This window comes from Oncorhynchus kisutch, linkage group LG27 (assembly GCF_002021735.2).
Source record: "Oncorhynchus kisutch isolate 150728-3 linkage group LG27, Okis_V2, whole genome shotgun sequence".
Lineage (NCBI taxonomy): Eukaryota > Metazoa > Chordata > Actinopteri > Salmoniformes > Salmonidae > Oncorhynchus > Oncorhynchus kisutch.
Window position 1 is genome coordinate 3,902,475 of NC_034200.2, and position 21,674 is coordinate 3,924,148.

Sequence of the window (21,674 nt, forward strand, 5' to 3'; positions counted from 1 at the left end):
CCCAGGTCTGACGTCACTGCCCAGCACCGATGGCACAATAACAAGCAACACCAGTGTGTATGCACGTGCACAGTGGATGACTGTTGGTAGTTATTGATAGATGTTGCCTCTTGTTTCATTTCTGTGATAGGACAACAGAAGACACCCTGACCAATCACAATGCTCCCTCATTTCTTCCTCTCTTCTTAAAGGACGACAGCAGAGAGCCTGTCCAGTCACAATGAGGCAGAGCTGCAGAGACGTTGTGAGGAGAGAAAGCAGGAGATCGACCACATGCAGGAGTTGCTGGAGACCAAGATACAACTCCTGCAGGAGGTACACACACACACATAATTAAACTGTTCCAACAATGGTTGCCTTATTTGTTGAGATGAAATGAGTTGTTCGATTATTAGATCAGCTTTCAAATATACAGACGGACACCCAGACCTTTTCATGTGTTTCCTCCAGGAGGCCCAGCTAGCGCGAGGTGAGGTTGAGAGGATGGCCTCCCTGACTGGGTCGAGCCCCCAGCCCCTCTTGGAGGATATGGAGGACAGCCAAGAGGAGGAGAACCTCCAGACCCAATCTCACCACCCCGCATCACACACCTACAGAGACAGGTAAACACAAGTACCTGCTCATTCGAGACACATTTGAACCAGTGACCTAAAAGTTGCAATCCACACCTTCACACTAATTGAGGAAGTCAAACTTTGCCCACCGTGTCTATGGCACGGACCCCTCTGTCCTTCCCCTCCTGTAGGGTGATCGAGGAGCTGACCAGTGCTCTGCGCTGTAAGGAGGCTATGATCACTGAGCTGAGTGGACAGAAGAGTGTTCTGACACTGAGGGTGGGAGAGCTGGAGGGAGAGGTAGAGGACCTCTCCTCCTCCCTGCTGCAGAAAGAGAGCGATGCGGAGGTACGTAGGATCCCTATTATGTGTTAAATTGCCTGTGTCGGGGCTGCATTAGGGTCAATGGTTCAATGATTGATTGTATTATCTGATGTATTGTATGTATTTGACTGATTGAGTTCCTGTAGTGTGTACAGACCTATAATAACAGGTGCATAGCTTAATTCACAGGGTTTCTGGGATACCTCACCCAGTGTTGATTTTTAGCATGTTAATCCTGGTGGGGCAAAATCAACCAATTTTTTTATATGCATTCCAGCAAAGCCACTACAAAACACTAAGCAATACATGAATTGCACTATACTGGTGACAATCGTTGCCCACAAACTGTTAGGGCCTACATAATGCTGTCCCGACAGCGGAGATTCTCCTTTTTTCTTGTTGATTATTGTATATTATTATTTTTTATTTTATTCATTTTTTTTAGCTAAACCGATGGGGCTCAAAACAAGTGGGGCTGAATAATGGGTTGACTCTGACCTTTAGTTTTAGTGTCCCCAGTTTATGGAATAACCTTTCATTTTGATTCCCTGGTGCTACTAGGCCTGTTTACAGCTCTGGTGTTACATGAATTCATTGAGGATTGCAGTTGTTTTGAATGATTGTAATGGTTTATGGAATAACCTTTCATTTTGATTCCCTGGTGCTACTAGGCCTGTTTACAGCTCTGGTGTTACATGAATTCATTGAGGATTGCAGTTGTTTTGAATGATTGTAATGGTTTATGGAATAACCTTTCATTTTGATTCCCTGGTGCTACTAGGCCTGTTTACAGCTCTGGTGTTACATTAATTCATTGAGGATTGCAGTTGTTTTGAATGATTGTAATGGTTTATGGAATAACCTTTCATTTTGATTCCCTGGTGCTACTAGGCCTGTTTACAGCTCTGGTGTTACATGAATTCATTGAGGATTGCAGTTGTTTTGAATGATTGTAATGGTTTATGGAATAACCTTTCATTTGGATTCCCTGGTGCTACTAGGCCTGTTTACAGCTCTGGTGTTACATGAATTCATTGAGGATTGCAGTTGTTTTGAATGATTGTAATGGTTTATGGAATAACCTTTCATTTGGATTCCCTGGTGCTACTAGGCCTGTTTACAGCTCTGGTGTTACATTAATTCATTGAGGATTGCAGTTGTTTTGAATGATTGTAATGGTTTATGGAATAACCTTTCATTTTGATTCCCTGGTGCTACTAGGCCTGTTTACAGCTCTGGTGTTACATGAATTCATTGAGGATTGCAGTTGTTTTGAATGATTGTAATGGTTTATGGAATAACCTTTCATTTGGATTCCCTGGTGCTACTAGGCCTGTTTACAGCTCTGGTGTTACATGAATTCATTGAGGATTGCAGTTGTTTTGAATGATTGTAATGGTTTATGGAATAACCTTTCATTTGGATTCCCTGGTGCTACTAGGCCTGTTTACAGCTCTGGTGTTACATCAATTCATTGAGGATTGCAGTTGTTTTGAATGATTGTAATGGTTTATGGAATAACCTTTCATTTTGATTCCCTGGTGCTACTAGGCCTGTTTACAGCTCTGGTGTTACATGAATTCATTGAGGATTGCAGTTGTTTTGAATGATTGTAATGGTTTATGGAATAACCTTTCATTTTGATTCCCTGGTGCTACTAGGCCTGTTTACAGCTCTGGTGTTACATGAATTCATTGAGGATTGCAGTTGTTTTGAATGATTGTAATGGTTTATGGAATAACCTTTCATTTTGATTCCCTGGTGCTACTAGGCCTGTTTACAGCTCTGGTGTTACATCAATTCATTGAGGATTGCAGTTGTTTTGAATGATTGTAATGGTTTATGGAATAACCTTTCATTTTGATTCCCTGGTGCTACTAGGCCTGTTTACAGCTCTGGTGTTACATGAATTCATTGAGGATTGCAGTTGTTTTGAATGATTGTAATGGTTTATGGAATAACCTTTCATTTTGATTCCCTGGTGCTACTAGGCCTGTTTACAGCTCTGGTGTTACATCAATTCATTGAGGATTGCAGTTGTTTTGAATGATTGTAATGGTTTATGGAATAACCTTTCATTTTGATTCCCTGGTGCTACTAGGCCTGTTTACAGCTCTGGTGTTACATGAATTCATTGAGGATTGCAGTTGTTTTGAATGATTGTAATGGTTTATGGAATAACCTTTCATTTTGATTCCCTGGTGCTACTAGGCCTGTTTACAGCTCTGGTGTTACATGAATTCATTGAGGATTGCAGTTGTTTTGAATGATTGTAATGGTTTATGGAATAACCTTTCATTTTGATTCCCTGGTGCTACTAGGCCTGTTTACAGCTCTGGTGTTACATCAATTCATTGAGGATTGCAGTTGTTTTGAATGATTGTAATGGTTTATGGAATAACCTTTCATTTTGATTCCCTGGTGCTACTAGGCCTGTTTACAGCTCTGGTGTTACATGAATTCATTGAGGATTGCAGTTGTTTTGAATGATTGTAATGGTTTATGGAATAACCTTTCATTTTGATTCCCTGGTGCTACTAGGCCTGTTTACAGCTCTGGTGTTACATGAATTCATTGAGGATTGCAGTTGTTTTGAATGATTGTAATGGTTTATGGAATAACCTTTCATTTTGATTCCCTGGTGCTACTAGGCCTGTTTACAGCTCTGGTGTTACATGAATTCATTGAGGATTGCAGTTGTTTTGAATGATTGTAATGGTTTATGGAATAACCTTTCATTTTGATTCCCTGGTGCTACTAGGCCTGTTTACAGCTCTGGTGTTACATGAATTCATTGAGGATTGCAGTTGTTTTGAATGATTGTAATGGTTTATTTGTTGAAATTGTATTATTGTAACCTTCTGTTGTTGATCTTGTTTTATTTGGTTCCTTTTTCTTGATTCTGAACATGTTTGTACTCAGGGCACCGTTGTGAAAGAGACCCTGTTCTCAGTTCCCTGAATAAATAAAAGTACAAAAAAATGATTCATAATCATACAAATAATCACCCATACCCATTCTTCTCCCATACCTCTCCTCCTCTTCGTCATATCTTCCCCGTCCCCGCACACGCAAACACATCTGTCTATTATGTGGAAACACACCTATAGCTAACACAGCGCAACACACACATAAGCACCCCTGTCAAAAAGCACATAGCGACATGCCTATTTGTGTGTTCAAGCCTACTTCAGTCCACTGAAGGTTACTAAAGATATTTACCCAATAAAAATATGACTTATTTTTCTATATCCTTTCAGTTGTCAAAATCGAACATTGTCTTGATTTAGGAGTCAGACATCCATTTGTCATTGTCAATGGAGTTGTCATAAGATGGAGAAGTCAAACGTAATGCTTTAATCTGGTTCAGAATCAATTCATTTCATTTATATCTACTATAACCCATGCAGCTGGTTCTGTTCAATCTGTCTGTTGTGTTGTGTGATGTGTTGTGTTGTTGTGGTAGCAGGCAGGGAGGGGTAGTGTTGCTACTCTCTGAATGATCAATTCACCACTACAGCTGTTGTACTTCGTTAGTGAGAGTGAGATATTACCCTCTGTCGGACAGATATCACCATCACTCAAACACAACGCACATACACACACACGCCTAATTTTCTATCCTGGCCGTTTCTCCCACAGTTCTACCAGGAGGAGCTGGGCAGGGAGAGGCTGCGCATTGAGCAGGAGATGCAGGTGAGTGAATCCTGAAGTGAGCACAGAAACACACTTAATATCGCAGCTTTGAGTTCTTTATTAAGTTAAATAAAGAGTGCGCACTTTGAGGTGTTAGGCCTGCACCAGATCCCACTCTGTTGGTGAGAGCAGGCCCTCTACTGGATAACAAATGCATAGCAGACAGACAGGCACACCAAGTAAGGTAACATTCACTACAGAATATGTAGTCACCATCTAAAGAAAAGTACATGAAAATCAACTACAGTATTTGTTTCCTTGCAGTTGATTGAATTCATTGAAAGTAAAGTAGCCATTGTTAGATGATAACCACATGAGTTGTGGGTAAAGAGCAACTGCTAGACCTGAGTAATAAAGCATTATGTCACGCCTTGGTCTTAGTATTTTGTGTTTTCTTTAATTATTTGTTCAGGCCAGGGTGTGACATGGGTTTGTGTGTTGTGTTTCGTATTGGGGTTTGTAGTATTTGGGATCGCGGCTGATTAGGGGTGTTGTATAGGCTTGGCTGCCTGAGGCGGTTCTCAATCAGCAGTCAGGTGCTTCTCGTTGCCTCTGATTGGGAACCGTATTTAGGTAGCCTGAGTTCGCTTTGTCTTTCGTGGGTGATTGTTCCTGTCTCGGTGTAGTGTTCACCAGATAGGCTGTATTAGGTTTCACGTTCCGTTTGTTGTTTTCGTATTTATTTAGTTATTTAATGTATCGCCGTTTCCTTTATTAAAGATCATGATTAACCACCACGCTGCATTTCGGTCCGACTCTCTCTCAACAAACGAAGAACGCCGTTTCACATTACTAGATACGTCTGCGTTGATGTCTCTATGGCTGTTAATCCATGTGTATTGTGTTGGGAGCTGTCGGCCCGAAGGGAGGGGGACCTGGGTTATTTTAGTCTGTGGTAAACAAATGATGTGAAGATGTATTTATGAACAGACAACACACATTCTCCATTCTCATCAGTCATGTTCTGAGAGGAGGGGGCTCTCAAATTACACAGATAGCAGCATAACAGGCTTATGAGTGTGTGTTGACTGGAGTTGGAGCTAGGTCATAGAAATGAAATAGGTATTGTGTGGTACTGTGTGTGTCAAGTCAAGTGTAAAAAAGTGTCACAACACCTCACAGGCCTACAATTGAAATATAGCTGCAGTACAGTGTATGGATCCATACTGTATACCTGTCAGTTTGAGCAAGATATTTTGGTTGATCGTTGTCACTTGTTAGTTTTGGTAATCTACAGTTATCTATTCTGAGCCATTATCACTTATTAGTCATTATCTATTGCTAGTCATTACAATTCATTAGCATGATATGATCATGTGTATTTCTCTCATTTTGACTCCCAAGGCTCTTGGCTCTATTCTTCTGGCGACAGCTTTGAATCTTACACATATTTGTTGTAGTGGGAGTTTCTCAATAGAAGCAGTCAAAGCCCCAATGTTTCTCTAAAGGCATTTTACCTTGTAAATCAGCTTGGCTCTGGGATGCAAATGTGCCTGCCAGGAACGATATCAGCTCAGATTTCACACAGTGACGCTGTCCCACTGCCCAGGGCCACCACCGCTGGCTGGCTGTCACTTAGGCTGAATGGATCATTGTTGCATTTAAAGGGCCAATCGATGTCAGGATGAGGGGTCTTTGCAAGTGGAAAACGAATGAATGAGAGGAACAGGCATAGGCAATGGTATACATTGAACTTTGTATTTATTTGCCACATTAATGACACAAAATGACCTAAACATCATTATATTCTGGCCTGTAGTTCCGCCTTATAGTGAGGTAGAATTTGTTTTTCACCTGTCTGTCAACGTGTTCTATATATGAACTCAATCGTGTGTACACAACTGTATACAAGACAGAAAGGTGTCTGTGTGAACTTGTAAGCTTCTGAATCAATCATTTATATATACACTAGATGACTGACTGGGGGTGCTGTTTTGAAGCCACAGAACCTCCATCTTGGCACTCCCCTACCGTAAAAATCCATGTACTTTGAGTGAGTGTGCGTGCAAGCATGTGTGTTTGTGTGCATTTAAGTGGCTCGTGTTTCAGCAAGGTTGTCAATAGGTCATGCTGACCTTCTGGTGCTAACAATGACACACACACAGATATCAAGTTGTGTTGTCTAAGACAGACACTAACACCTAGCTTCTAATTGGTTCCCCAGACACCACGGCTAATGAGATCAATCAAAATGTCAGGCCGTCCAGGAGAGAGAAATGTGGTGAAATAAATGTACTGTGATGGTCTGTAGGGAAAGGACAGAGGCAGCTGATGCTATTTATGCTAAGACACAAAATAAAAGAAATGAACTCATTTGATGTTGTTCTCAAGAAGAGGAGAGAAAAGTGCTGTTTTTTTGTTTGTTTGTGATTTGTTATTTCCAGCTCTCTCTTGCTTGATTGCGGTCTATGCTTATAGAGGAGTTTGGACCAACTCTGATTTAGCAGTGGACTCTTATCGAAGAAGATTCTTCGTACTTAAGCAGTCCTCATTTTAAATCCCAAATCCTCAACAAGCTTAATCAAGAACCCCCAACCACTCTCAAACTATCATTTTAAGCCACTCATAATCAGGCACTAGTGAGGAGCTGAACCAGGACATAAGGTCAGCTCTGCCCTTAGGGAAAATGGCTGCCTCTTCATGCACTATCGTATAGCAAAGCACTGAAGGCTACATGGGTTTGAAAATGAAGCATAATAAGTATGAGCACAATCCCAGGTTGTTGTTGTTGTGATTCATATCTTACTCTTGGCTTTATATAACACAGGTGTCCCTTTGGGGATAACACAATTCATTTTTCCAAGGGAGACCTGGGCCTAGTAGTCATCTCTAGCCATGTAACATTCTGTTTTGAGGCGACACGTTATTTTGAGGACCAAAGCTGATAAGTGAAGTCATAGTGTGAGTGCATGACTGTCTGTCTGTACACCATCAGGGATACACTGTCACTGCAGATTCCATTGAGCTTAAAGCATCATGGCGTTTTGTGCAGCTAATTTATTCACACAGCCAAACCATATTTGAAATGTTGTGTTCTCATGGTGTAGCCAATGGGATGTTTTGATGTCATTGGTTTGCCCTTGTCAGTGAGTGAGTTTATATGATTGATATGCGGCAGCATCCCAAAAAATGCAATCATTCATTTCAATCAAAACATCAAAACCGGTTTACCTTCATTTCAACATATCACTCTACATCCCTTCATTCACAGCACCCGCTACAATAGCGGTCAGCCGTCCACCAGGGCTTGTGCACACTTCACCACAAATGCCTCTCTCTTTGTTCTCTCCTTGTAGCATTTGTAGTCGTAGTAACCCGTTTTATGGACCCCTTGTCCTACTGTGTCATGGTTTTTCCCTCTGCTTTACAGCATGGTTCCTCTCTGCCTTATATGGCTAGTTGTGATGGATAGCTTTATGTAGTCATCTATATATTAGATGCCTGGTTGAAGGCATTGGAGCCCGGTCCTCCTGGGACATACAGTTCTAGAATATAATACAATCATTTTTCTTGACCACGTGTCTTGATGGCCATGTGCTATAACTAGGGTCCAGATTTGTCCCTGGTCAGGGTATGTGGTCAGTCAGGCAAGACTGACTAGAATAGAAGCACTTTATTGCAGCACTTAGCAGCATCCGGAGCTGTGAGAGCCGTGGCCAGGCCATCTGTTCTGATCTGTTGTGTAACTAACACTGCTAGCCACCCACTACGGTTATATCCCACTCATACATTTATGTAATACATGGCAGATCTGGACTTTATGGTTTTCTTCCCATAATCATTATTAATGATCGAGCTAGAGTGACCACCTTCACTATTATGGAAGTGTGTTCCTGATATGTTTTGACAATAGGAACATCTATGTCAAATGTATCCCCTCTGCTTTGAAATGCATTAATGGCCTTTACTTGTAAGTCTATTTAGGAGATCTTATTTGCATATAGAAGAGGATAGAAACACAAGGATGGAAAGGTTATGGAGCCTGCTCTACCCGTATCACTGAAAATTATAGTGAAGTCCAAGTCAACTCTCTGGCTGGCTGACTGTGTGTGCCATGATCTTTTTTTCCTGTGTGTATCTTACCCCTTTTTCCCAATTTCAATCTTGTCTCATCGCTGCAACTCCCCAACGGGCTTGGGAGAGGCGAAGGTCGAGTCATGCATCCTCCGAAACATGACCCGCCAAACTGCGCTCCGAGTGGGGCAGCGGTATAAGGCACTTCATTGCAGTGTTGTGACGTCACTAGAGCCTGGGGTTTGAGCCCAATAGCGGCTGTGACCGGGAGTCCCATAGGGCGGCGCACAATTGGCCCAGCGCCGTCCGGGTTTGGCTGGGGGGGCTTTACTGAGCTCATCGTACTCTAGCGACTCCTTGTGGTGGGCCTGCAGGCTGACTTCGGTCGTCAGTTGAGCGGTGTTTCCTCCAACACATTGGTGCAGCTGGTTTCCGGGTTAAGTGAGCGGTTGTTAAAAAGCTCGATTTGGTGAGTCATGTTTTGGAGGACGCATGACTTGACCTTCGCGTCTCCCGAGCCCTTTGGGGAGTTGCAGTGATGAGACAAGATCGTAATCACGAAATTGCGAGAAAAAGGGGGTAAAAATGTGTTTAGTTTTTAATAAGAAATTGATATTGCCCCCATAAAAGCCCAATTATATATATATTTGTTTAACCCTTTATTTAACTAGGTAAGTCAGTTAAGAACAAATTCCTATTTACAATGATGGCCTACCCCAGCGACACTGGGCCAATTGTGCGCCGCCCTATGGTACTCCCAATCACGGCCAACTGGGATTCAGCCTGGATTCGAACCAGGGACTGTAGTGATGCCTTTTACACTGAGATGCAGTGCCTTAGACCACTGCGTCACTCGTCACTAATCTGGTGGTTATTATGACCAAATTTAGAGAAAATAATGTTATTCATTTGTATTATTATTTCAAATATATCTACTGCTTTACATGGTGTAAGAGTTTATGCAAACACTATTGTCACTATATGCTACTAAATTTCACCTGCTCAATAAAGCGAAGTTTAGTGTAGACTGGACCAAAATAACTAATGGCACCCCGGGTGACATTTTGTAGATTATCAAAATATTTTATTCAACATTGACAAAATTGATAGAATTTTAGTTTTAAATGAACTTCTTATTATATGACAGTAGAACCGGTATTATCATGTCATATAGGACTACTTTTTAATATCTTGATTATAGACGATCAGATATTTTAGCACCCCTAATGCGTGAAATGGTGCGCTCCGCCGCTGCAGCCGTTCTTGCCAGTGCTACAACGTTGCCACATCATTATCTGCCAAAAGGATCTACTATACCTCTGGGCTGAAGCGCGCCATCTTCACCGTTGATATTATACACCATGAATGATTGTCAAGGGATTGCGGAGGACCTGATTGCCGCTACCGAAATAATTGTTTTGGTGTGTCACTTCTCTGCAGTGACGGTGTTTGGTTAAAGGGATACGGTGGTAGTCTACCGGTGATGATCAACCTGACAGCGGGAGCCTCCCATGACAGCCAAACCAAGTGATGCAGCGAAACGTACGCGTGTTTTTCTTGTGTCGGGAAACGCGAAATGAAACAACCGGGAGCGAAAGGAGGAAAGGCTCATGTGTATTTAGGGAATATAACACCAGAATGACTTTATATTTCCCTTTCGGATTTAAGTCATTGCATCAGAATTTCCATTACGGAATGCAACAGAATCGGTGACCAAGGATACTGGACGACTTGCTGTCTGCCATCTGCTGCTCTAAGAAGCAATATGCTATCAGAATCCATCCAACGTCTTTATACTCCTATGGAAACAGCAACTCTGGCAGAATGTGAAGAGGGGAAAAAGGCATTATATCTAGAGGATTGGATTTTGTGAGCATCTCTTGCTTGCTGCTGTCTGCTTTTCCTTTGCAGACTAGCAGTAACAATATTTGAGTTTCTCCAATGACTCTCTATCTGTTGTTTATATTGAATTTTGGTGGTATTTATTTGTCTGAAACCACGTGGTTGCTATTTGTTTTGCATCTCTTCTGAAGAGAGAGAAGCAGATAAGAGGACTGTTACATGCAATATGCCAACATTTACATCTTAATAAATGATTTAATACACAGATGTTGATGGATGAGCAGTCATACTGGAGCTAATAACAGCATCGCATCATCTCATTCACCTCCATCAATCAAATGTTATTTATTATTTATACAACACTTAACGGCAACCGGGACCTCAACCCCACCAAGGAGCATCCGAGGTGACGTCAGTGGAAGAACTCTGGGGATATGGGAGCGCCATTCATTCTTCTTCAGGAAAATGGAAGTTTAATACAAAGGTTTATCATACAAAATAAATGTGTTTTCGGCATTAGACTAAAGTCTTCACACAAAACACCAAGCTCAGGTGAATGACCTCCGTCTTGCATGTGTGTGTGTGGAATGCTGGACATCAGAATGAAGGAGGCGTGTCGTATCTGCGCCAGGGAGCTCTGCGGTAACCAACGGCGATGGATCTTCCACCCCGCCTCCAAACTCAACCTGCAGGTGCTCCTGTCCCACGCCCTGGGGCGAGAGCTGATCCGCGACGGCCGCGGCGAGTTCGCCTGCTCCAAGTGTGCCTTCATACTGGAGCGCATGTATAGGTTTGACACGGTGATTGCCCGGGTGGAGGCCCTGTCCATTGAACGGCTGCAGAGGCTGCTCCAGGAGAAACACCTGCTACGGGGCCTCATCGGTGGCCTCTACCGGAAGACCAACAGGGAGGATGGAGGCGGTTGTGCAGGGGCCGTTACTGGGCCTGGGGATACGGGAGGAGGGGGAGGAAGGGTACAGGGGGATGGTATGGTGGACATGTCCGGTCTGACCCATGCTAAGTACTGTGCTCTGCTCCAGGAGGACTTGGTGTACTCTCTGTATGAGTCCTGGGCTGAGGAGGGGTTAGAGTTCGGGGGTCATAATCATCATCATCATGGGCATCCCCAACAATGCGCAGGGCCTGCGCCAGAGGTGACGGCTGTGGGGTCACAGCGCTGTGGGACTGTCACGCGTTCACCCAGGAAGTGCCGAGGGTGCACGGCGTGGCGAGTGGCGGACTCAGACTACGAGGCTGTGTGTAAAGTACCCAGGAAGTTGGCACGGAGTATTTCCTGTGACCCATCGACGAGGTATTCGGTCAGCGTGATTGGAGGAGGACGTGCAAGTGGAGGAGGAAGAGGAGGGGAGAAAGATCCAGAGGGGACCCCCTCCTCGCTCACGCTGATCCCTGGGTCCAACCCTACGCCCCGGACTTCGGACAGCGACCCTACCCTGGTGGGCAGGGTAGCCAGCTCCAGCCCCTCTATAGACTCCCTGGACATAACCGGAGAATCTACCCAGCTGTCTGCAATCCAAGATGGGCCCGAGGGGCTAGAGTATCCCCAGGACCCCCTGGATGATCGGTTCTCCGACTCCCTCTCCGAGGAGCACCACCTGGTGACTCCACTGAGGTCGGCCTCCCAGCTCTCACTGGCCCTCTGCCTGGTCCAGAACTGTGTGTACCGGCCAGTCCAGAGCCCCAAGGGAAGCAGACTGCCTGTACTCAACAGACAGGGCCCCAGCAGCGGAGGCTCCAGACTGAGCTTCCATGAGCCGGCCTTGGGGTTGCTGTATGGAGGTCTGAATGGAGAGGGGGAGAGTCATGTCCATGTGCCCGACCCGGAGGCCCCTCTGATCAGGCTGGATGGAGGGATAGATGGGGGTCTGGACCTGGCTGAGATGGAGGAGCTGTGGGAGGATCTGTATCATGAGTGTCCTCCCCCACGCCCCCACCAGGTATAACACTGCAGCTCTCCAGTCAGACATTGGTTCACCTCTGGTCTGTAGTTCCCACTTTTTAGCTACTGGAACAGTAACTGAAATCAAAGGAGTTTTTTATTTATTTCAGTAGGATACCTTATTTTACTACAAACCTTTTTGTAGCATATTTTAATCATCTACAGATATACAAATCTCAGAATATGGAGACTATTCCAGAAGGTTAGTTAGTTATCTGTGAATTCAGCAGACAGTGCAGTGCTCCCAACCGTGAGAACATTCCGTGATCTCACCACACTCCGGGCTAATTAGCTGGATAATCCAGCTGTCCATCTACATCACTTTAACCTCTCCTTCCCCCCCTCTGCCTCCAGAGAGGATGCACAGAGGATGTGCACTCCGTAGCACTTGAATCAATGTGTGTATGTGTGTATATGTGTATACACATATATGCATCTGTGTCTGTGAGATCATTGTGTGACTCAGGTGTCTACATGCCTAAAATGCACATCCTATAATCCTTCAGATGTGTGTTTTGTTTGTGTGTCTGTGTGTTAAAAGCAGTGAGGGATTCTCATGTAGAGCCCTCAGGCCAGTCAGCCATACTAATGAGTGAGTGTGCGCTCAGAGAGTGGAGCTGTCATGGTTGGCCAACCACAGAGGCACATTAACAAACCTAGAATGATATTGCCATCTTCACAGAACAGAGGTACTTCATTTGAGCCAGTTTGCTACAGCAGGAAAATAATCCTGCAGCAACAGGAAATGTGAATTATTATAATTTATGGAAACGTTTGTAGAGGTTAAATGCATTTTTCGAAAGGGAAAATCAAGTCTGAAATTTTCCAAACTGGAAATGACTAACTTCAGAAGTCTTTATAAACCTTGAATACAATACATGTTTTAAATTTGTCACAACAGTGTGATCAAATTAAGATCCTACATCTGTACAACCTGAGGTACTGTGTATGATCTATCTACAATATACCAAACATTAGGAACGCCTTCCTAATATTGAGTTGCGCTGAGTGGTGAGAACTGTGTTGACAAATCCAGGTTCTCTTTCCATAATCAAGTCTCATCCCGGACTCTTAAAGCTGTATCTCTGTGCTTAAAGCTGTATCTCTGTGCTTAAAGCTGTATCTCTGTGCTTAAAGCTGCATCTCTGTGCTTAAAGCTGTATCTCTGTGCTTAAAGCTGTATCTCTGTGCTTAAAGCTGCATCTCTGTGCTTAAAGCTGTATCTCTGTGCTTAAAGCTGCATCTCTGTGCTTAAAGCTGCATCTCTGTGCTTAAAGCTGCATCTCTGTGCTTAAAGCTGCATCTCTGTGCTTAAAGCTGTATCTCTGTGCTTAAAGCTGCATCTCTGTGCTTAAAGCTGCATCTCTGTGCTTAAAGCTGCATCTCTGTGCTTAAAGCTGCATCTCTGTGCTTAAAGCTGTATCTCTGTGCTTAAAGCTGTATCTCTGTGCTTAAAGCTGCATCTCTGTGCTTAAAGCTGTATCTCTGTGCTTAAAGCTGTATCTCTGTGCTTAAAGCTGTATCTCTGTGCTTAAAGCTGTATCTCTGTGCTTAAAGCTGTATCTCTGTGCTTAAAGCTGTATCTCTGTGCTTAAAGCTGTATCTCTGTGCTTAAAGCTGTATCTCTGTGCTTAAAGCTGTATCTCTGTGCTTAAAGCTGCATCTCTGTGCTTAAAGCTGTATCTCTGTGCTTAAAGCTGTATCTCTGTGCTTAAAGCTGCATCTCTGTGCTTAAAGCTGTATCTCTGTGCTTAAAGCTGTATCTCTGTGCTTAAAGCTGTATCTCTGTGCTTAAAGCTGTATCTCTGTGCTTAAAGCTGTATCTCTGTGCTTAAAGCTGCATCTCTGTGCTTAAAGCTGCATCTCTGTGCTTAAAGCTGTATCTCTGTGCTTAAAGCTGTATCTCTGTGCTTAAAGCTGTATCTCTGTGCTTAAAGCTGTATCTCTGTGCTTAAAGCTGTATCTCTGTGCTTAAAGCTGTATCTCTGTGCTTAAAGCTGTATCTCTGTGCTTAAAGCTGTATCTCTGTGCTTAAAGCTGTATCTCTGTGCTTAAAGCTGTATCTCTGTGCTTAAAGCTGCATCTCTGTGCTTAAAGCTGCATCTCTGTGCTTAAAGCTGTATCTCTGTGCTTAAAGCTGTATCTCTGTGCTTAAAGCTGCATCTCTGTGCTTAAAGCTGTATCTCTGTGCTTAAAGCTGTATCTCTGTGCTTAAAGCTGTATCTCTGTGCTTAAAGCTGTATCTCTGTGCTTAAAGCTGTATCTCTGTGCTTAAAGCTGCATCTCTGTGCTTAAAGCTGTATCTCTGTGCTTAAAGCTGTATCTCTGTGCTTAAAGCTCAATGTATTGCTGCAAAACAAAGAGTAGGCCGTCTCATGTCATGCTGCCTTGCAGTCCAACCAAGGTCCATGAAATGAAGAGCAAACGGTGTACAGAATATATGGAAGCGTCCTTTGGAATAAAATGAAGGTTCATTGGGTGCTTTGGTACAGTAGCTCTATGTAGCTCTCAAATTTCAATCATATTGACTCTAGCTCCTCTGTGAGCCTCAGTAGATAATAGACTGTGACAGAGATGCAGGCAGTGCCTGTGTCTGATTTAGGAGCATTCCTTAATGTGAATGGGATTTCAGGCCTCAGCCAGCCCCATCCCTGTTCACTAAACTAGGTTAGCGCATGGGGGGACATGGAGTGGCACCACTATTGGCCTATTTTCACAGCAGCAATAAGCCTCGGAGGCAGCAAACCCTGATAGTACCGCGCAATGTCAGACCAGGCTAGTGGATGTCATTATATTACAGCATGCACCATAGGCATATAATTACTAGAATGGACTTTCTAGTTCAAAGTCATTCTATTTCTATGGCATGTGCAGTATCTCTCCCTGCTACTCAAATGGCCTGGACTATGGCCATGTGGTATGTTTTTGGCTTGGACCTGTAGGTATCTATAGTCTGTACTGTAGCTCTTAGGACCTCTACTGTATGTATTACAGTATAAGAAGATCAAACCAGCACATACATCTAGCCTGTGTTCCCATTCTAACAGGGATTTAACAGATTTATATTGCTTGCATGTGTGTGTTGTGGGATTTCCTCCCGGAGTGTAGTGTAAACCTATAAATATAGGATGTGAGTGCTGTAAGGGAGATGCTGACACACTGGTTACGTAAGTTACGTTATAGGGGCACCGCAGAGCACTTAACATACACAGGGAGCTGGATGGATCTGCTTTTAGCAGCATAGAAAGATGGGTGAACAGAGCATTTGGTTTGGAAAGTACAGTCACCAACAGCCCAACTCAGTGCATTGTCCCTTTTCCTTATAAACAGATGTGGCTAGAGCGGTTGGATAGCAATACTGTGCCAAACTATTGTCTCTATCTCTCCCATAGTATTCATTTGTGAGCGAAGCGGGATTCGGTAAACGTGGACTGTAATGTGTGTGTGTTAACCCCTGTCTTTGTGTGTGTGTTCCAGACTCTGATCGAGGAGCAGCAGAGCCAGTTGAACCAGTATGAGTGTGCAGCAGGTCAGTGTGTCAGTGAGCTGCAGAAGGCCCAGCAGCAGGTCCAGTCCCTGCAGGCCAAGAGCCAGGAGAGCGAAGCCAACAACGCGGTACGGCTACAGAGAAACATTACCCATCTATACATCAAACGCATACCATACACACAAACACACCCACTTGTCTTGTCCCTTTGTTTCTCTCTCTCTCTATATACTTACTCATCCTCTCTCTCTCTTTCTCTCTCTCTGTTTCCCTCCTCCCTCCCGCTCCAGAAGTTGCAGGAGAAGCTCATTGAGATGGAGTGTGAACTGCGTTCCATCCGCCAGGGAGCTCAGAGCCAGGAGCGCACCATCCAATGCCTGACCGATTCTGTCAGTACCAAGGATAACGAGGTATGTGTGGTCTACACTGAGGCGACATTGCTGAACCATAACCGTTCTGAGTCGCAGCCAGGGGACTACATTTGAGTACACACTCAGTAGTGATTTGCAGAATATTCCCTATGTCCTCTTCAGGCCGTGGAGCTGTACCAGCTAATTGAGGGGCAGAACGCAACACTGTGTAAGCTGAGAGAGATGGCCCACCGCAACCAGATCACACACACTGAGGTGAGACCTCACACACCCCAGACAGGTCCAGACAAGCACTCAGCAGCATACCAGTTAATAAAAGGCCGTAATAACCCAACTGTTGATGGACGGACGGACGGACGGACGGAGACGCCCTTTCTTCATGACCAGTCTAACCCCAGTTGATTTTATTGTTTGGTCCTCTCTCCCAGGATCCAGAGGGGGGCAGTGAGGGTGCGAGTTTAGCCCAGTTTCAGGGTGAGTTGGTGGGGTTACAGAGCTCTCTGTTCACCCTGGGTCTGGAGCTGGAAGCCAGTCAGAGAGCCCAGAGACAGAGCCAGAGACAGGCTGAGGACCTGAGCAGAGCTAAAGACAGACTCCACTCTGACCTAAAGGAGGCACTGCAGCACAGGGAGGTCACCGACAAACACAACCAGGTGTGTGTGCTCTGTGTGTGGATGTGTTGGTGTGGACCCCTGTAGCAATGATGTAGGTGGTGTGTGTAACCTATCCTCTGTCCCACTGTAGGACTTGCGCAGTGCCCTGGCTCAGTCTGGCTTTGAGCTGCGGACTAAAGAGGCTCAGCTGGAGGAGAGTAAGGTGGAGAGACGCACAGAAGTTCAGGAGCGAGACAAGAACATCACCCAGCTCAAACACTCCCTTCAGGACAAGGAGAGGCAGCTACAGGTGAGAGACATAACCCCCCCCCCCCCCCCCCCCCCCCCCCCCCCCACACACACACACACACACACACACACATGAACACACACACACATACACACTGACCACCCTATCTCCCTCACCCTTTGTAGGAGTACTCTGAACTCCTGGAATCAGCAGACAGGTCCAAACCCAGAGATGCTCTGCTGGACAAACTGAGAGAACGCATCAGAGACAGGGACAGAGCATTGGAGGTAAGGACACTTACTCTTACTGGATGGATGGATGGATGGATGGATGGATGGATGGATGGATGGATGGATGGATGGATGAATGAATGGATGAATGGATGGATGGAAGGATGGATGGATGGATGGATGGATGGATAGATGGATGGATGGAAGGAAGGATGGATGGATGGATGGATGGATGAATGGATGGATGAATGGATGGAAGGATGGAAGCATGGATGGATGGATGGATGGATGGATGGATGGATGGATGGATGGATGGAAGGAAGGAAGGAAGGAAGGAAGGAAGGAAGGAAGGAAGGAAGGAAGGAAGGAAGGAAGGAAGGATGGATGGATGGATGGATGGATGGAAGGAAGGAAGGATGGATGGAAGGATGGATGGATCGATGAAAGGTTGGAAGGATGGATGGATGAAAGGATGGAAGGATGGATGGATGGCTGACTGGATGGATGGATCGATGAAACGTTGGAAGGATGGAAGGATGGATGGATGAAAGGATGGATGGATGGACGGATGAAAGGATGGATGGATGAAAGGATGGATGGATGGCTGGCTGGATGGATGGATCGATGAAAGGATGGATGAAAGGATGGATGAAAGGATGGATGAAAGGATGGATGGATGGATGGATGAAAGGATGGATGGATGGATCGATGAAAGGATGGATGGAGGGATGAAAGGATGGATGGATGGATGAAAGGATGGAAGGATGGATGCATAGATAGATAGATAGATAGATAGATAGATAGATAGATAGATAGATAGATAGATAGATAGATAGATAGATAGATAGATACTAATAATAATGATTGATGTTCTCTTTCTCTGTCCAGCGGTCTATAGATGAGAAGTTCAGTGGTCTGGAAGAGAGGGAGGAGCAGGTGAGGAAACTACAGCTGTCCCTTCGAGAGAAGGAGCGAGACCTGGAGAGACTGCGCTGTATACTGTCCAACAACGAGGAGACCATCACGGTACAAACGCACGCACTAAAGGACGATACCTCGAGCAACCACGAGGATACACCCACTCTCACACACGGCACATCTATATACATTGACATGTTTAGACTGTGTGTTTGTATAGAGGCTGGATGCGTTGGTGCGGGGTAAGGAGCTGGACGTGGAGCAGACAGCAGAAGCCCTCAGGAACCTGCAGTGGCTCCAGCAGCAGAGTGAGGAGAGAGAGAAGTGCACTCTGAGAGAGAGAGACACGCTCATCAGCCAGCTACAGACTGCCCTGCAGACACGCAGCCAGGAGACACAGGTAAACACACAGAAACACACACACGCACAAACACATACGCAAAACATGCATGCGCTAAACGAGGTCAACAGATCACACTAGTGAGGACTGGCTGTGCCATCAGTTTGCATTCTGTTTGTTCTTGTAACCAGTAGTTTCTCTCCAGTGTTGAAGTGTTTCATTGTTGGCTGATATTAATGACTTGCAGTGCTGTAACAACCTCAAACTAGTCCAATGAGGAAAAACCTGCTCTTATATCTGCCCCCTCCAAAAATGACAGATATACTGACGTGTGTGTGTGTTTGTTTTGTTTTCTCCTATGTGTGTGTAGGACCTCACGGCAGCCCTCCTGGCTAAGGTCCAGGCAGGCCCCAGTGGGGTGGTGGAGGAGCTGAAGGCTCGCCTCGCGCTGAAGGAGAAACTGTTTCAGGAACTGCTGTCAGACCGCAGCCGCCAGAGCCACGAACACCAAGCACAGGTCCAGGATCTGCTCAGCACCATCAGCACTAAGGACCAGTACATACAGGTACCACACACACACACACACACACACACACACACACACACCCCTGATCTAGGACCTGTCTCTGAGAATATGAATGATGAGCTTATGTCAGCTGTACAGTGTACTCAGCCCAACATCACTAAGAAAAATCCAATAGTCTATTATAGAAATGGAAACATTTATGATAGACTGGATGTAACATATAAATTGACAGTCGATTTCAGAATCTCTCTTTTCTCCCTCCGACCTCCTCTCTCAGGACTGCTCTGATAGGCTCTCTCAAGTGATTGGCGAGCGGACGGGCCAGCTTCAGGAGTTGCGCAGGCAGCTGTCGTCACAGGAACGGGAGATGGGTGAGCTCCGGAAGGAGAGAATGGGAGAGGCAGAGCGACTGCAGAACCTGCTGAAGGAGAAAGAGGCTTTTATCCAGGTGAATTCTGGGACACTGGTTGACAACACACACACACACACACAAACATACACACTAACTGTCCTACTCCTCCCCACCCAGAGTCTGATGCAGAGCCAGGAGGAGAGCATGGAGCTCTCCACACCAGAGGGGACAGAAGAGGTACAGGCCATTCGGGAGGAGCTGCAGCTGGTCAGGAAGAAGGAGAAGGAGGCTCAGCTGGAGATTTCAGCCCTGCGTTCAGCTCTAGCTCAGGCCCAGGAGCAGGCCCAGAAGCAGGGGGATAGGTTTAAGATCCTGGCACCAGGAGTAGTAGCCAGGGAGCCCTCCAACACTGACCACCAGGTATCCCTCTCCGCCAAAGTTCTTTATTGTCTACAACATTGTCCTTGTTAGTTAAGGTTTGAGTTTGAGTTTATTTTTATTTTTACAGGGACAGTGCACATTAATCAACATTTCAGTAAAAGTGCCGGTTTTAGCCAACCGGCTAATTTTCAACCGCAGTCCCTGGGCAGGTTATTAAAAACAATTACAATATAGACAATAGCAACATAGAACCAGCAAGACATAGCATACAGACAGAGCAACATAGGACAAGCAAGACGTAGCATACAGACAGAGCAGCATAAAACAAAAAGCAGCAAGACAAAATTCATAAAAGCAACAAAGTGTTTCCACACCTCACAAGCTATAGACAACAGACAACATGGAGTGGCAACACACAGCTAGGGACCATGTTCACAAATCTGATTGACCTTTAGCCATGTCTTCAAGCATTTTGTGAAAGTGTGATATGTGGTGCAGTTATGTGTGTCTGGTGCCTACTGAGTGGAGTGTGTGTTTATAATGTTTCCCCCTTTCCTTTTCCCAACCTCTCTGTCAGAGTGTGTTGGAGCAGTTGGCCAGTGAGTACCACAGGCTGAACGATGCTCTGAGGGCAGAGAAGAGGCTGTACCAGAGTCTGAGCCAAATCCAGGCCAGAGGAAACAGGTAGGAGGTGGCCACAGAGGCCTTCACTGAGGCCAAGAATAAACACACCTACAAATACACACACCTGGGTGCCTACAAATACACACACCTGGGTGCCTACAAATACACACACCTGGGTGCCTACAAATACACACACCTGGGTGCCTACAAATACACACACCTGGGTGCCTACAAATACACACACCTGGGTGCCTACAAATACACACACCTGGGTGCCTACAAATACACACACCTGGGTGCCTACAAATACACACACCTGGGTGCCTACAAATACACACACCTGGGTGCCTACAAATACACACATTTGTGGACAGTGTAAGCTAGTGTCAGTACACATTGCTACATACAGTAGTAGGCTAGTAACAACCTTTGAAACCACAATCAGTGTTTGAGGATGTTTGTGTGTGTGTGGTGTCATTGCCCCTCTCAGCAGCTCAGAGAAGACCCGGGCCCTGCACACCGAACTGGACTCTATTCAGGCACTCCGAGGGCAGCTGGAGGAGGTCCTAGCCAGGACCCAGAAGACCGCCCTGGCACTGGAGAGGGCAGCTAAGAGGCAGTCTGACTTTGGAGGTGGGGACGGGCAGGGACCGGCCTCCAGGGCTACCTGGGGCACTGTTACTAATTCTGTAGGATATTCTGTCTAGCCACTGCACCAACGAGTCAGACAAATGCACTGCAGGTAGAAGTTGCCCTTAGGTGCAGATCTAGGATCAGTTTACATTCACCTAAATCCTAACCTTAACCATTAGTCATCCAAACACTCAATACTGACCTAAGGTCAGTGACTATGGGCAACTTCGTTCCTCTTTGAATGACACAGACACCACACAATAACCGATGCCTGTTCTAACCAACAACACATTTTTGGGGGTGGTTTTAATTACTGTATGAAGTGGCAACGTGCAACTTAGATGTCTTATTATTATTCATATATTCTGTGAGTGTGTTTTGAATTGTTGTGTTTGTATTGTTTTTACAAACCGCCTGCGTATTGCTTTGCAGTGCGGCTGTTCTGTAATGCTATTTTGTATTGTACTCCGTCTCTCGGTGTCAATGTGTCCAGCCTTACGGTAATGTGATGTGTGGTGTAGACAGTCCAGCTCATGCCTTACAGTAAATGTCTTCAAGTCATCCATCTTATTATTTAAT

General features: G+C 45.1%; 1 protein-coding gene across 10 annotated transcripts in view; it reads left to right on the forward strand.

Moving 5' to 3' along the window:
• Positions 1-21,674, forward strand: part of LOC109871464 (myomegalin) — a 126,891-nt gene that overhangs the window by 71,025 nt on the left and 34,192 nt on the right. For 7 of the 10 annotated variants that reach the window (XM_031807354.1, XM_031807356.1, XM_031807359.1 and 4 more), the window contains exons 1-14: positions 9,882-12,388; positions 15,868-16,005; positions 16,168-16,287; positions 16,411-16,503; positions 16,677-16,901; positions 16,993-17,151; positions 17,277-17,378; positions 18,210-18,347; positions 18,460-18,639; positions 18,950-19,144; positions 19,383-19,553; positions 19,635-19,877; positions 20,416-20,522; positions 20,953-21,095. In XM_031807354.1, coding sequence (XP_031663214.1) covers positions 11,003-12,388; positions 15,868-16,005; positions 16,168-16,287; positions 16,411-16,503; positions 16,677-16,901; positions 16,993-17,151; positions 17,277-17,378; positions 18,210-18,347; positions 18,460-18,639; positions 18,950-19,144; positions 19,383-19,553; positions 19,635-19,877; positions 20,416-20,522; positions 20,953-21,095 — 3,400 coding nt within the window. In that variant the 5' untranslated portion in view covers positions 9,882-11,002. Of the gene's footprint in view, positions 1-191; positions 316-450; positions 603-745; positions 903-4,520; positions 4,575-9,880; positions 12,389-15,867; positions 16,006-16,167; positions 16,288-16,410; positions 16,504-16,676; positions 16,902-16,992; positions 17,152-17,276; positions 17,379-18,209; positions 18,348-18,459; positions 18,640-18,949; positions 19,145-19,382; positions 19,554-19,634; positions 19,878-20,415; positions 20,523-20,952; positions 21,096-21,674 lie in introns of those variants that run through there. The other 3 variants (XM_031807362.1, XM_031807364.1, XM_031807357.1) reach the window with 3 other exon arrangements.